This window comes from Chiloscyllium plagiosum, unplaced genomic scaffold, assembly GCF_037043375.1.
Source record: "Chiloscyllium plagiosum isolate Xiang-an unplaced genomic scaffold, Cpla_swu_hap1 HiC_scaffold_14, whole genome shotgun sequence".
NCBI classification, from domain to species: Eukaryota; Metazoa; Chordata; class Chondrichthyes; order Orectolobiformes; family Hemiscylliidae; genus Chiloscyllium; species Chiloscyllium plagiosum.
In genome coordinates this window covers 34,260,941-34,277,390 of record NW_028270152.1, presented here as the reverse complement: position 1 = coordinate 34,277,390, position 16,450 = coordinate 34,260,941, and the positions used below count along the sequence as shown (strand labels likewise).

The 16,450-nt window shown below is 38.8% G+C and overlaps 1 protein-coding gene across 4 annotated transcripts in view; it reads left to right on the top strand.

Annotated features, from left to right (window-relative positions):
• The window catches only part of card19 (caspase recruitment domain family, member 19), a 70,851-nt gene that overhangs the window by 29,598 nt on the left and 24,803 nt on the right, over positions 1 to 16,450 (top strand). For 3 of the 4 annotated variants that reach the window (XM_043708029.2, XM_043708038.2, XM_087994283.1), the window contains exons 3-7: positions 926 to 1,062; positions 5,118 to 5,271; positions 10,082 to 10,150; positions 11,669 to 11,740; positions 15,597 to 15,669. In XM_043708029.2, the coding sequence (XP_043563964.2) occupies positions 926 to 1,062; positions 5,118 to 5,271; positions 10,082 to 10,150; positions 11,669 to 11,740; positions 15,597 to 15,669 (505 nt within the window). Of the gene's footprint in view, positions 1 to 925; positions 1,063 to 5,117; positions 5,272 to 10,081; positions 10,151 to 11,668; positions 11,741 to 15,596; positions 16,427 to 16,450 lie in introns of those variants that run through there. The other variant, XM_087994284.1, reaches the window with a different exon arrangement.

Genomic DNA, 16,450 nt, shown 5'->3' with positions numbered 1-16,450 from the left:
AAGCAGTGTTCTCAATACAATTTAAGTGGCATCTTTGCAGTTAACTTTTATGATAAGCGCAGTTGGTGTCAGAGTGGGAACAGTTAGTAGCCTTTATCAGGTTTGGAGGGAGAATGCCCACAAAGAATTGCAGATTTCAGACTACTGAGTTGCTGATACTGAATTTATTGGTCATATGATTATCCTAAAATCCTAGATATCCTACTATAAACTCGACAGGCCATTTGGCCCAACAGGTCCACACCATGCATACCACCCAGACTCACGCTCCTCCAAAAATCACCCTGCATTTCCCATGGCTATTCCATCTTCTTGGACACTATGGGCATTTTAGCATGGCCTATCCACCGAATCTGCACATCATTGAACTGTGAGAGGAAGAACACACAGACACTGACAGAATGAGTAAACTCCACACAGTAAGTCACCCAAGGCTGGAATTGAAATGGGTCCCTGACGCTATGAGGCAGTCATGCTAACCACTGAGCCACCTAGCTGCTGTAGATTAGATTTGTTATTCAATCTATCTAGGAGCACAGATTCACAAATCATTAAAGGTAGCAAGCATGTTAATATGGCCATATACCTAAACAATGCCAAATAAAAAATTTGGCTTCATTTCCAATCTCTGTAGCACTTATTATTTTTATGTAGCAGTGGAATTAATTTTAATTTAATAGGAGCTTCTTTTCTCCTACAAGCTGCAAAGTTAATCCAAGTTGTTTCTTAATCACAATCACTTGGAAAGGGGTTGGGGCAGATGGTGAGAGGCTTATAGTGGATAAACTGCAAGACAACTAAAAATCATTCCATGTCTTCCTAACAGATATCTAGAAGGAAGACAGTAGCAACAACATGCTAAATACGACTCTGATTTGTAAAAGGATATCATACAAGTGCATGCTCGTGTTATGGTATTTTACAGACTACTGCAAGCGATTGGAAAAGGACACACAGTTTCTAACGAATGAAGGAACACTCAGTGAAAAACTGGTGGACAGAATAGTTCTTCATCTGTATAGAATCTATCCCCAAATTCTGAATAATACAGAAGCTGAAATGGTAAGAAAATGTATATGTTACTGTACTATGTGCTATAACATCCAAGTTTATAGCCCTGTAATTCATTTTGTTATCTTATTGGTAGAAGTATGTTTCAGTTCAGTAATTGTTTAAAGGAGAAAGTGAGGACTGCAGATGCTGGAGATCAGAGTCGAAACGTGCAGCGCTGGAAAAGCACAGCAGGTCAGGCAGCATCCAGGGAGCAGGAGAATTGATGTTTCTGTTATAAGCCCTTCATCACAAAGGCCCATTCCTGATGAAGGGCTTATGCCTGAAACATTGATTCTCCTGCTCCTCGGATGCTGCCTGACCTGCTGTGATTTTCCAGTGCCGCACTCTTCAACAGTAATTGTTTAAAGTTAATTAGCATTTCAGTGGTTCAGTCTGCCATTGTGCTAACCAATTGCAGAGTTTTGCAGGAAAACTAATATGTACAATCCACAGTGACTCTTATATTGTCAGGGATGGCAACGCATGGAGATAAAAGTGGAAGATAAATTAACAGCACACTTTATCTCACCAATTTCTGGCTACTAGTTGAGAGGAAGAGGCTTGGGAATAGTACATGGTGTGAGGAAATGGAGAGGGAGTAATATATTACAGTGGGAGGCTATTTGGTTTGTGTTCGCAATTCATCTAACACAAAATTGGAATGATCTAATTAAATTTATTATGCTGCCCTTTTGCAATACCCGTTTATGTATGTGAGTTCTCAAATGTATATCTAATTCTGTTTAACTGTGTCATTTTCCTTCTATACCAAAATGTCCTGTGCTTGAATAACTCTGTGCAAAGAACTCTTCCAATTTCTCCCTTTGTTTTCACGATAATGCTGAGCCAATGCTCCCCATCTTGAACTGAATAAACATTCATTGAGAAAGGTTGAAATACACAAAATACTGGAAACACTCAGTAAGTGAGTTGCTATCTGTGGACAGAACAAATTGTTTTAGTGTTTTGAATCCAGGTTTTTAAGTGTAAAACATTCACCTGTTCTCTCTACAAATATTGTTTGATCTGCTAAATGTTTCCATTTTGTCTGAGTTTGCAGTCATTTGCTTTTTAATTTACTGTTGCTCTGTGTGTAGAGCTTCTTTAAATACTGTATATGAAAAGGAATAAAGAGACTAAAGCTAACATAGGTCCCCTAGAAAATAATAATGGGGAACTAAGAAATGGTATAGGAGGATGATAAATATTTTGCATCAGTCTTTATAGTAGAAGACATTACTAGCTTTCCAAAAATTCTAAATAACCAAGGGGCAAAATGAGGAGAAGAAGAATATAATAACTATCACTACAGAAAAAAATACTAGGGAAACTAATGAGGTTAAAGACTGACTTGTCCCCTGAAACTGATGGGATGCATCTTAGGATATTTTTTTAAAATAGCTGTAGAGATAATGGATGCACTGGTAGTAATCTTCCAAGAATCCTTAGATCCAAAGAATTGGAAAACTGCAAAGGTAACACCCTTAATCGAATAGGGAAGGTCACAGAAACAGGTAAGTTAGCTAAACATCTGTAATTGGGAAAATGTCAGGGTCTGTTATGAGAGATGTAGAGCATTTAGAAGTACACGATATGGTCAAACAGAGTCAGCATGATTTCATGAAGTGGATATTATGCCTAACAAAATTTATTAGTGTTCTTTGAGGAAATAACAAACAGGATAGATAAAGGGAAAGCAATGGATATAATATATTTGGATTTTAAGAACATATTTGATTAGCTGCCACATGTTAGCTAGTTACAAAGGCAACAGCCCAAGTCAGAGACGTAGAATAAGGCGGACTTTTTAGAATGGCAAGCTGTAATTTTAGTGGAGAGCCAGAAATATCACTGCTGGAACCACAATTATTTACAATATATTTTAATGAATTGGAATGGGAAAGTCAACGTACAATAGCTAAGTTTGGGGGTGACGTAAAAATATGTATGAAGGCAGTGCTCAGAATGACACAAATGCGGAAGGATATAGACAGGTTAAGCCCATGGGCAAAAACCTAGCAGATGGAATATAATATTGGAAAATGTGAGTTTGTGCATTTTGGCAGGAAAAGTAGGTGGCTGAATAATATTTAAAGAGACAAAGAATACAGAAAGCTACACCACAGAGGTATTTGGGAGTACTCATGCATTAATCACAAAAAGCCAGCATAGCATCCAAATTCAGCAGATGGGAAGGAATCTTTATTTCAAAAGGAATGGAATATGAAATTAGGGAAGTTTTACTAAAATTATACAAGACACCAGTCAGATCACAGCTGGACTACTGTGAAAAGTTTTGGGCTCCTTACCTATGAAAAGGTATACTGGCATTGGAGGCAGTCCAAATAAGGTTCACCAATGCTGTACATCTCTATGACTCTATGACTCTATATGGAGGGACCCTCTCATGAGGACAGGTGAGTAGTTTGACCCATATTCATTAGAGTTTGAAAGAGGTGGTCTTACTGAAACATACACAATTCTTAGGAGATGTGACGGGTGGATGTAGTAAGATTGTGTTTCTGGTTCTATGAGGGAAACAATCTCATGTAAGAGGTCACTCGTTTAAATCAGAAACTAGGAGGAATTTCTTCTCTCAAAAGCTAGTGAATTTGTGAAATTCCTCACTACAGAGGGCTGTCAAAGCTGGGTCATTTAGTATATTCAAGGCTGTGATAGACAAATTTTTAATCAGTAAGGGAATCGAGGGTTACAGGGAAAAGGCAGGAAAGTAGAATTGAGGATTATCAGATGAGCCATGATCTCAATGAATGGCAGAGCTGACTCAATGGGCTGAATGGCCTGTTGCTGCTCCTAATGATCTTTATAGATTAAATGATTTTGTTTGCATCCAACTTTGTGAATTTTCATTTTGCAGACACTAAGTCTGAATGATGATCATGTCTTAATTTCAGTAGCCATTCTCAGACCTGAATCAGTCCCCATCTGAACAAAGAACACAATCAAAGTTCACCTGTCCTCCGGCCATTCCATAGATTGTCCATTCCATGCTGATTTTTAAAAGTAAAATATTTGTCTTTTTCATAAATTCACGTGCAAAAATCATGGGCATAATAGTGTAAGAAACAGCTTTTCAGTAATCTTAAATCAGGGTGTCTGCCAAAGTCTATATTGAGTGATGACAACTTCTTAGAGTTCTGTTCAGTGTTAAGCATGACAGAGGTACCTCTGTTTTCTTACAGATGATAATGGTGCATTTCAGTTCACAGCAGAAGTCTGAGTCATTGTGGCAGCCATCACTTTTAGATGTATGTTGTAGTCTGGGGTTTATGCACAGAGAGAGGGCTGGTGCGGCTTACTGCCTGTTATTGATTGCAGATTGATACTACCTGTTTAGCTAAGTTAGAAATATGCATTCCCTAAACAATCACTTCTGGGTTCGGACTCAAATTATGAGGTTTCATGAGCAAATTACTTAACAATGTAGCAGTTATTTTGCATACAGCAATGTCTCACAAACAGCTTTTGTGTCGCCATAGTCTTACCAGATCATAGGACTGTTCTCTCATTAGAGAGAGATGACTGGTGGCGACTTAACATGAGGACCACCATACTTAAGGTGAGAAGAGAGGTTGACAAAGAGCTTCCTTCATAGTAACCTCAGCCGGTGACAAGAATTGATGCCACACTGTTGACATCACACTGCTTCGCAAACCAACTGTCACAAACACCAATATAGTAAACACCAAATATCATTTCTTAGGTATTGGTAAGAGGTTGGTATTGGCCAGGACACCAGAAAGAACTCCCCTGTTTTTCTTTGCATAGCACTATAGGAGGTAAGATAGTATATTTGTTTAATGCTGTGTTAAAATGTCTAATCACTGCTAATGCAGCAGTTTATTGGCATTTTACGAGAGTATCAGCCAAGCTATATGCTCAAGTCCTTGGGGTAGGATTTGAACCTCTGACTTAATGTGAGAATGCTATTCAGTAAGCCAAGGCTAATGCTGTCAGAATAAATGAGCTGATGTGAACAAAGGTAGTTTATTCCTTATCCTGATGGCAATAATCATGCTAAAGCTTGCATTTTCTTTCAACAGTTCAGAAATGTAAATACTCCAGTGTGCGTAAGAATATCGGAGCTCCTCCTTCATCTGCAGAAGAAGAGCAACAGAGCATGTAAGGAATTTTATAATGCTTTGGAGACAAATGATGCACAGATCTACAAACAATTGCCAAGCAAATACCTGGCCAGTAAGTTTGCAATTTCATGCAAGTACTGTATTAAGTAGAGTGTTTTACTTATCTTACTGGATTTGTTACTATCTTCGTACAAATGTTACTTTTAAAATTAGGTTCAAAATTCATATCATTATCGAAAAGAATGACACAGCTATATTTTATTAATTAAAACCTTCACTGAAACAAATGACTAAAAGCATTACTGACAAAAGACTATTTCATTTTAGTAATGATTTGGAGATGCCAGTATTGGACTGAGGTGTACAAAGTTAAAACTCTCACAATATCAGGTTATAGTCCAACAGGTTTAATTGGAAGCACTAGTTTTTGGAGCGCTGCTCCTTTATCAGGTGATTATGGGGTACACAATTGTAAGACACAAAATTAATAGCAAAAGTTTACAGTGCAATGTAACTGAAATTATACATTGAAAAATACCTTGATTGTTTGTTAAGTCTCTCATCTGTTAGAATCTCCATGATAGTTTCATTTCTTTCATATGTAAATCACAATTTTTTAAAAAAAATTGCATTCTCAGGTTAACTTTAACAATTGGTATCAGCCCAGATAATGTGTTGAAGGTGGTCGCCCCTGTGTTCTGTTGTCTGTGCCATAATGTTTAGACTTATTTTAATAAAAAAAAGAGTTAACAGATCCATGCAGTTTTTGAGCAAAGTACAATGTAACTCTGCAAGTACAAATTCACCCCACAAATGTAGATGTGTGTGTGTGTTTTTGTAGGAGTGCCTGTGTGTGTGTGCAATGGTGATCACCTATAATGTGACATGAGCCCAAGGTCCCGGTTGAGGCCCTCCCTATGGGTACCGAACTTAGCTATCAGCCTCTGCTCAGCCACTTTTCACTGCTGCCTGTCCCGAAGTCCGCCTTGGAGGAAGGTAACCCAAAGGTCCAAGGTCAAATGTACAAAGGTAAAAATCACACAACACCAGGTTATAGTCCAACAGATTTAATTGGAAGCAGTATCTTTCAGATTTGGACCTTCGACCTCAGACCTTCGGGTGATCATCCTCCAAGGTGGACTTCAGGACAGGCAGCAGCGAAAAGTGGCTGAGCAGAGGCTGATAGCTAAGTTCGGTACCCATAGGGAGGGCCTCAACCGGGACCTTGGGCTCATGTCACACTACAGATGACCACCATTGCACTGTATATACACATACACACCCCTATATATACACAGGCATACACACACACCTACAGACAAACACACTCCCACACTCTCACATGTATCCTCTCACAGACCTTGACTCCTTTACACTCACATATACACTGTCTCTCACACACACATTTAAGGGGTGAATTTGTACTTATGCAGTTACATTGTACTTTGCTTAAAAACTACATGAATCCATGAAAGACTCTGTTAACTCATTTTTTAGATTAGAACCAGTCTAAACATTATGGCACAGACAACAGCACCAGGGGGCAAACACCTTCAACACATTATGTGGATTGACACCAATTGTTAAAGTTAACCTGTGAATGTAACTTTTAAAAAAAATTTGTGATTTACATATGAAAGAAGTGAAACTAACATGGTCATTCTAACAGATGGGAAACTTAAACAATAAAGGTATTTTTTCAATGTATAATTTCAGTTACATCACACTGTAAACTTTTGCTATAAATTCTGCGTCTTACAATTGTGTCCTCCACAACCACCTGATGAAGGAGCGGTGCTCCAAAAGCTAGTACTTCCAATTAAACCTGTTGGACTATAACCTGGTGTTGTGTGGTTTTTAACATCATTTTAGTAAGCATCTTATACTTTATACTTAACACACAGCTTAATCTCCACAATAGAACATAGGACAATGCAGCACAGAACAGGCCCTTCAGCCCACGATGTTGTGCCGAACATTTGTCCTAGCTTAAGCACCCATCCATGTACCTATCCAATTGCCGCTTAAAGGTCACCAAAGATTCTGACTCTACCACTCCCACAGGCAGCGCATTCCATGCCCCCACCACTCTCTGGGTAAAGAACCCACCCCTGACATCTCCCCTATACCTTCTACCCTTCACCTTAAATTTATGTCCCCTTGTAACACTCTGTTGTACCCGGGGAAAAAGTTTCTGACTGTCTACTCTATCTATTCCTCTGATCATCTTATAAACCTCTATCAAGTCACCCCTCATCCTTCGCCGTTCCAACGAGAAAAGGCCTAGCACTCTCAACCTATCCTCGTACGACCTATTCTCCATTCCAGGCAACATCCTGGTAAATCTTCTCTGCACCCTCTCCAAAGCTTCCACATCTTTCCTAAAGTGAGGCGACCAGAACTGCACACAGTACTCCAAATGTGGCCTAACCAAAGTCCTATACAGTTGCAACATCACTTCACGACTCTTGAATTCAATCCCTCTGCTAATGAACGCTAATACACCATAGGCCTTCTTACAAGCTCTATCCACCTGAGTGGCAACTTTCAAAGATCTATGAACATAGACCCCAAGATCCCTCTGTTCCTCCACCTCACTAAGAACCCTACCGTTAACCCTGTATCCCGCATTCTTATTTGTCCTTCCAAAATGGACAACCTCACACTTGGCAGGGTTGAACTCCATCTGCCACTCCTCAGCCCAGCTCTGCATCATATCTAAGTCCCTTTGCAGCCGACAACAGCCCTCCTCACTATCCACAACTCCACCAATCTTCGTATCATCTGCAAATTTACTGACCCACCCTTCGACTCCCTCATCCAAGTCATTAATAAAATTTACGAACAGCAGAGGACCCAGAACTGATCCCTGCGGAACTCCACTTGTAATTGGGTTCCAGGCTGAATATTTACCATCTACCACCACTCTCTGACTTCGACCGGTTAGCCAGTTTTCTATCCAATTGGCCAAATTTCCCTCTATCCCATGCCTCCTGTCTTTCCGCATAAGCCTACCATGGAAATAATCCTATACATTTCATAATTGTAATTAACTTCATGCAAGCTTACTTGAGTTAGTTGTACATCATGACATTATCTGTATAACACAAGCATCAATGTTACAGACCTTACAGCAAATAGACCAACATTGTTTTTAGCTTCCTCTGGATCTCCATATGCAGCTTTGCTGAATATAATCTTTGTTTTCTGAATGTAAACTGTGTTTTCAGAGTTTTATAAACCCATCACCAGCAACAAAGCCTGTTCCAAAGATTATTTTTTCCTCTCTCGCACCCCCAGAATTAATCTGGTATCTGTAGAAGGCTGCTGAATGCATATTTTGACTAAAGATGCTCTTCCTCCTGCATTTTTTTGTGTTAACTCACCAAGTCCAGCAGTTTTATTTCTCTGCTGATTGCATAAAACTGCTGTGTCTGGTTGTAACGTTCATTAATTAGAAGGGAAATCTACAACCTGATCTCAAAAATGGCTGCTTCTGCATTCTTTCTCATAGCATCGTGAAACATCTTAAGCTTACATCCAGGTAGAAACACTAATTAAGTTTGGAGGGATATGGGCCAAATGCAGGGCAAATGGGACTAGATTTATCTAGAATATCTGGTTGGCATGGATGAGTTGGGCCAAAGGTTCAGTCTCTGTTGTGTACATCTCTATGATTCTATGGCTCTATCTATCCTATACCAGAATTACTTACGTCTTAGAATGTAAAATTAAACCTGTGGCACAATTGTTTACCATCCAATGCCAAGAATACCTTTCTGGGACCTTAGAGACTCAAAGTCTTATTGCAAACTCTGAGACAGCTGCCATTGTCCACCATGCTTGCACACCATACACCTTCCTCTCAGTAAAACAATTTCAGCTTTCCTTAATTTCTAACCATCAAACCACTCAGGCTTACTGTCAGGCAGATCTTAGACCAGGTCATACTACTTGCTTCATTTTGCCCTAAATTTAAGGTTGCACTCCCCATAATATTAATAATCCTATACATTTCATAATTGTAATTAACTTCATGCAAGCTTACTTGAGTTAGTTATACATCATGACATTATCTGTATAACACAAGCATCATGGAACACATTGGGGTTATTTTTGAAGTACACAGGAATCTGCTAACCACAGTCATTCTCTGGTGACTTAACACCTTTGTGCTACGAATCAGTAAATTATCTTAACCTGAATATAGTTGGAGTCTGTGTTTATTTTCAGTCACTTGGGATTCTGGTGCAGTGGCTGTGTCCCTACCTCTGGGACAGAAGTCCAAGTTCAAGTACCACTACCTGCTCCAGATGAATAGAGTCATAGAAATACAGCATGGACACAGATTCTTTGGTCCAACTTGTCTATGCCAACCAGATATCCTATATAAATCTAGTCCCATGTGCCAGCATTTGGCCCATATCTGTCTAAACCCTATTCATATACCCATTCAGATGCCTTTTAAACATTGATAGTGGCATAACATCTAAACAGGTTCATTAATAATAGTCTTAATCTAATCCTAATGACTAATTTACTGACCTGAAATTGAGTTGTTTGCACTCTGCATTGGGTTTGGCTGATTTGAAAGTTGGGACAACTCTGTAAAAATGTGATCTGCTGGATAAGACTATGCTCCAGATTATGAAAATGAAGATTACTTCATTATCATTTCACTTCTTTGTGGCGTTATCATAATGTAAATGATCACCTCTAATTACTTTCCTCCCTATTAGGTTTGCCAACAATTTTCTTGTGATGACCAGGTGCCTTGAAAGTCTTGCTCGATGTGACTGCTCCAAAATTCATCTTTGGAAATCATAGGGTCTTAACTGTTCTCAGATACAGTTCTTCAGATTGTGATAATTTATACAATTCAGAAAAATGCAACTAAATATCTGCATTATTTTCTTTCACAGGAACAATAACATCAATGGGAATTAACATGGATACCTACAATAGGGAGAAATACATACTCAATGACAGGGGTAATTTATTTTTAAAATATATTATTTTGAAGCTTGATTTGAAATGTAAGAACATAGCATTTATTTTATATGATTACTGTTGTTAATTGGTATTAGTGTCCTGTCAAAATTAATTTTCACAATACTGCAGAGAGAGATCATGATAATTTTTGAGAGCATACATTTTAGAATATGAATACATTATGTAAATTAATGTCTGTTTATACCTCCACTCTTTGAAGAGTTTAGCTCAACAACGATGATGTCAGTATTAAAGTCTATACAGCATTTTGAATTTTCACTTCCTCTCAGAGTGCTAAAGTGTTTTAATATGAAGTGAGATTACCTGAGAGAGATCATCACTGACTTTTTCATATTCCATCAAAAAACTTGGTGCCTGATTTGATCATTGTCTGATTGTAAATGTATGTGCTACCTATGGTGGTCTGCCTAATTCCATTTCATGTTACTGGTGAGAAATGTGTTACATGACCAGTTCATCTATATTTTTTATAAAAGTGTAAAGAAGGTGTAAAGGGGTTGACATTAAAGATTTGTCGATACATTAAATTTTTAATTTAGTACATTTTCCTCGCATTGCTGATTATTGTCTTTTTGGACTAATGACAGTTGTTGTAATTTAAATTAGATTAGATTCCCTACAGTGTGGAAATAGGCCCTTAGGCCCAACAAGTCCACACGAACCCTCCGAAGAATAACCCACCCAGATCCATTCCCCTAACTAATGGACCTAACACTATGGGCAATTTAGCATGGCCAATTCACCTGACCTGCACATCTTTGGATTGTGGGAAGAAACTGGAGCACTTGGAGGAAACCCACGCAGACACGGGGAGAATATGCAAACTCCACACAGACAGTAGGAATCGAACCTGGGTCCCTGGTGCTATGAGGCAGCAGTGCTAAACACTGAGCTACTGTGCCGCCTGAAATATTGTGCACCTTGTCTTAATTATTTTAAAATGTAAAATATTTAATAAAGGTTAACTGTAACTTATTTTCCTTGACAAAAATGAATGAAGTAACCAGTGTAAGTATAAAGCCACCTTTTCCTGGTGCTTTTTTGAAAGAGAACATTGATTCTGCAATTTGATATGTATTAAATGCAGAGTGAGTCACACTGGATTTCTGTGGAAATGTCAATTTCTTTGATGATGATTATTCTACCACCTCTGCATTAAAAAATAGGCTACAGGTGTAACCAGCTGATTATTTTTCCTGTTTATTGATCTGACTCATACACAAATCGTTGACCCTTTTGTGTCCATATATATGGTAAAATAGTTCTGGTTCCATTAGCTAAAGGCTTAGACTTTTTACAAAATCTATTTATAATATGTGAGTATTGCTGGCAAGGCCAGCATTTAGTCCATTCTATAAACCTTGGACTTTAAAACTCCCGTTTCTTGTCTTGGGGTTACTTATAATTCATGAATTTAAGAGACCCAATGATCTAATCTAACATTTGCTCTAAAATCCAAAATAAAATGTGTCATTGAGTGTTGCATTTATTTTCAGGTCCTGTATTTTTTCTGGCTTGTTTTAGTGTGGCAGCAGGATTGGCTTTTCTTCTGTATTACTGTAAAGAAGGTAAGAGTGCATAATTAATAAAGGAAGTAACAAATTAAACTGATGTTATAATTCATATCTGCCCCAGGCAAACCTAAAACCCTTTTATTAAGAGGTTAACACAGATGTTAGAAAGCTTAAAAGAGTGAATAGGTTTTTGCAGTTGCAGAGTCCTGTAGTTTACTAACTTTAGTTATATGAATGTGACCTCTCCCCCACATCACCTTAATGAAAACTAAGGATTATTCTGCATTTATGTGTTATGAAGGAAATTCTTAGTTTCACAAAAATGTACTAAGCAATTGTTGCAGAGTTTTTTAAGTTATCAAACATTAAATAGTGTCCACTATTTGTTTTATCAAAATTGGAACTATTATACATTGTTGCAGATTCACTTGTAATCTGAAGATGTTAGATTTTAGACTTATGTCCATCGAAATATCAAATTTGATTGCTGTATGTATTTCCATTGCCACTAAAGGGCAATAAATCACATTACAAACGTGAACCATGATGCCCCAAATGCGAGAACAGCTTGCATTTTATGGAGCTTTTTACCTGGTGAAAGATGTCATGAAGCTCCCTACAGCAGAAACAGGAAGGGGAAAATGGAAACACAAAAAGAGTGAGGGGTGGAACAGAAAGAATGGTCGAAATAATTGGATATAGATAGTTTTTCTAGCAATGACAGGTTTGGCAAGTTTGAAAAATTCAGGAAGGAGTTCTAAAGCACAGCAACAATACAGCTAAATGATTAACCAAGAGTGATGGAACTGAGAGAGCAGAAGTTTAAAGTAAATGACTCATTGAGGAACAGCAGTACGTATATACTGAATTGCATGACTTGCTAAGGTATGGTGCAGTGAGTCTATGGAGATTTATGGAAAGGGGGTCAAAGATCTTGAAATCTACATGCTGGGGGTACATGAGGCACTGTAGCTTGACACATTTTCATAACTTGGAGAAAGTGAGGACTGCAGATGCTGGAGACCAGAGTTGAAAAATGTGGCGCTGGAAAAAGACAGCAGGCCAGGCAGCATCCAAGGAGCAGGGGAATCGACGTTTCGGGCATTCCTGAAGAAGGGCTTATGCCCAAAATGTCGATTCTCCTGCTCCTTTGGATGCTGCCTGTTTTTCCAGCACCACATTTTTCAACATTTTCATAACTTGGTGAATGAGTTGCAATTGGAGGCGAATGATTAGAACATCCAAGCAGGCAAACCATTTGGTGATAATTAGCATTTTGGAGCAATGGGAAAATGTTTAGATGTTGCAAAGGTAGAATGAAATTGTTGAGGTAATGGATGTGGAGCAGGAAACAAATAGTCATATGTTATTTAAAGTTTCACTGTCATTTGATCAATGAATTGTGATCAGAAGGGGATTAATGGCTGTATTCTCTTTTCACATCTATTTCAATTCTGCTGTTTAACATAAGCAGTAGAGGAAGAGGTATAACATATTGCCCCTTAGGTCTACTCTTGGTTAGAGACAAAAAACTGCAGATGCTGGAATCCAAGGTAGACAAGCAGGAGGCTGGAAGAACACAGCAAGCCAGGCAGCATCAGGAGGTGGAGAAATCGACATTTCGGGTGTAACCCTTCTTCAGTATCTGCAGTTTCTTTGTCTCTAATTCAGTATAATCATGGCTGACCTTATGTCTGAACTTCATTTTCCTACATGCTCCCTATACCCTTCCATTCTCAAAAAGACCAAAACTCTTTCCCTCACTGCCATAAAAACAACTGTAATATTCTATTATAATGCTATTTTCAGTTGAAGACATTAAACCAAAACCCAATTGCTGCCAGTGATTGATGCAAAAGATCCCATGGCACTATTTTACTGTGTATCAGGACAGTCATCTCTTGTGTACTGGCAAATAGTTATCCCTCAATCAATGACACAAAAACAGACTACCTGCTCATTATCACATTGACGTTTGGGCTTTTCCCCTGATAAGTTTCCTAAGTTGCAAAAGTGAGTACTCTTCAAAAAAAACTTAATTGGCTGTGAAATGCTTTGAGACACCTGGTAGTCATGAAAAGCGCTAAATAAATGGAAGTCAGTCCAATTGTTTTAAATATAAATTCAATGAGAGAACATCTACAGCTCTCCAGGGTAGAGAATTCCAAAGATTCACAACTATTTGAGTGAAGAAGTAACTTTTTGTCTCAGCCCTAACTGATTGACCTCTCAGTCTAGATTAGAGTGGTGCTGGAAAAGCACAGCAGGTCAGGCAGCATCCGAGGAGCAGGAAAATCGATGTTTCGGGCAAAAGCCCTTCATCAGGAATAAGGCAGGGAGCCTCCGGGGTGAAGAGATAAACGGGAGGGGGCGGGTTGGGGCTGGGGAGAAGGTAGCCAAGAGTACAATAGGTGGATGGAGATGGGGATAGATTGGAGAGGAGGGTGGAGCGGAGAGGTGGGAAGAACGTTTGGCAAGTAGGACAGGTCATGAGGATGGTGCGGAGCTGGAAGGTTGGAACTAGGGTAAGGAGGGGGGGGAGGGGAAGTGAGGAAACTGGTGAAGTCCACATTGATGCCCTGGGGTTGAAGTGTTCCGAGGCGGAAGATGAGAGGGATTCAATAACGAGAGATCACGTGTTCAAGGTGAGAGGTGTAAGGTTTAAGGGAGATACACACAGAAAGTACTTTACACAAAGGGTGGTAGGTGCCTGGAACATGTTGCCAGCAGAGGTACAGTAGATTTATATAAGGTGCGTCTGGACAGATGCATGAGTAGATGGGAGCAGAGGGATACAGATGCTTAGGATTTGGACGATAGGTTTACTAAGTGGATTTGGATCAGCTCAGGCTTGGAGGATGGAAGGGTCTGTTCCTGAGCTGTAAATTTTCTTTGTTCGTTCTTTGTTCTCGTAACACCACGTCAAATCTTCATTATATAGATTGAACCTGTCAGTCATTTTTACAATACTTTTTGTTTAATATCCAGAGATGCAAGCCATCAAATTAAGTTAAAATGTGACAAATATATTTGGTGAGGTTATGTGAACTAAGTTTATTCAATTGATTATTTAGGTACATCATATTGTTCAACTCAAGTCAAAAATTATTGACCTTAAACTGATTTGACAATAGTTTTTCTGTTAAAAGATATGATACAGCTAAATCTTAATCAATTAAAGGTGTTCAGAATTAGACATTAATTAGGCACATAAAAAAATGCCTTTCTGTAATTTGTCTCATGGCTGCTTACGAACTGATTTTCTTTTAGAATTTGAATCCCTACAATGTGGAAACACGTCCTTCAGCCCAACAAATCTACACCGACCCTCCAATGAGTAACCCCCCCAGACCCATTCTCCTACCCTATATTTGCCCCTGACTATGTATTCCTGATTAAGGGCTTTTGCCCGAAACGTCGATTTTACTGCTCCTCAGATGCTGCCTGAACTGCTGTGCTTTTCCAGCACCACTAATCCAAAATTTAGTATGGCCAATATACCTAACCTGCACATCTTGTTGGATTGTGGAAGGAAACCAGAGCACCTGGAGGAAACGCACATAGACACACGGAGAATGTGCAAACTCCATAGAGACAGTCACCCGAGGGTGGAATCAAACTCGAGTCCCTGGTGCTGTGATGCAGCAGTGCTAGCCATGGAGCCACCCCACTGATCAGTGTTTAGTGATCTGATCTAACTGATTATGGATCAGTTAGTTCAGATCACTAATCACAGGTCACTAACTGATATGGATCAGTTTCTGCTGGTCCTAATGACTTACAGAAAAAGAGCAACAATGTATTTATTACTGAGTCACAAAATTAATACTTAAACGTTAGCAGGCAGACTAGCTGTTTCCATACTTGAGATTGATCTTGCGTAGTAATGTATTTTCAATTCTGTCTGCAGATATTAAAGTTGAAAGTGCTGCGAAGAAGATCATAGGTTTCTCTTCTCTTGGTGTTGGAAGACGAGCTAGAAGGTACTTGTTAGCATACATTGAAGACCAGTCAAAGAGGAACTAATGAAAGGGCAGTAGTTCAGCAACTAGCCTACCTGCCTTGTCAACAAATGACTGCGAATACATGTCCTTTCATCTTAAAGGATGGTTCTTCTATAAAATCCAAAGCCAGCTATGTTTATCTATTTGTATTCCAAGTAAATTGCTTCCCGGAAATATTACTACTTCCTTTCAGCACTGATAGACCGTAAACCTCCAATAGGGTATTGATATGATCTGCAATATCAAGAAAAGCATGTGGAATTGACTTCCTCTTCCCTTACAATGCTGGCAGCTAATATGCAAAAACAGGGATTCAGCTATCCATCCTATTTTACTGGCAATACTGTAATTGTAAGCTTTAGGCCAACCATATTTGAAAAGTTTACTGGCACTCAATAGGGGAAAAAAAAAGGTTCATAAATATGTAATGAATGTTGTATCTTGTTGAACACTTGTGAAATTGCTCTAGATTAATTGAAAAACTGCAGCTATACCCACACTACAAGTGTACTGACAGGACTATTTAAAGCAACAGTAGTGGCTGTAGTGATACTGTTTGTTTGCATCGTAATGGGTGAAATTGAGACAGCAGAGCTACATACAAACCCAACAAATAGCTGAAGTTGCTTCCTGTTGCTGTAGCTTCTTTTTACTGTCAGAAAATGTTAATTCATTGGAAAAGAAGAAAGCCTTTTGTATGACCAGTGTTTTTTTTTAACAAATGAAAAAGACCAAATTCACAGTTGTTGCAGTTACAGTG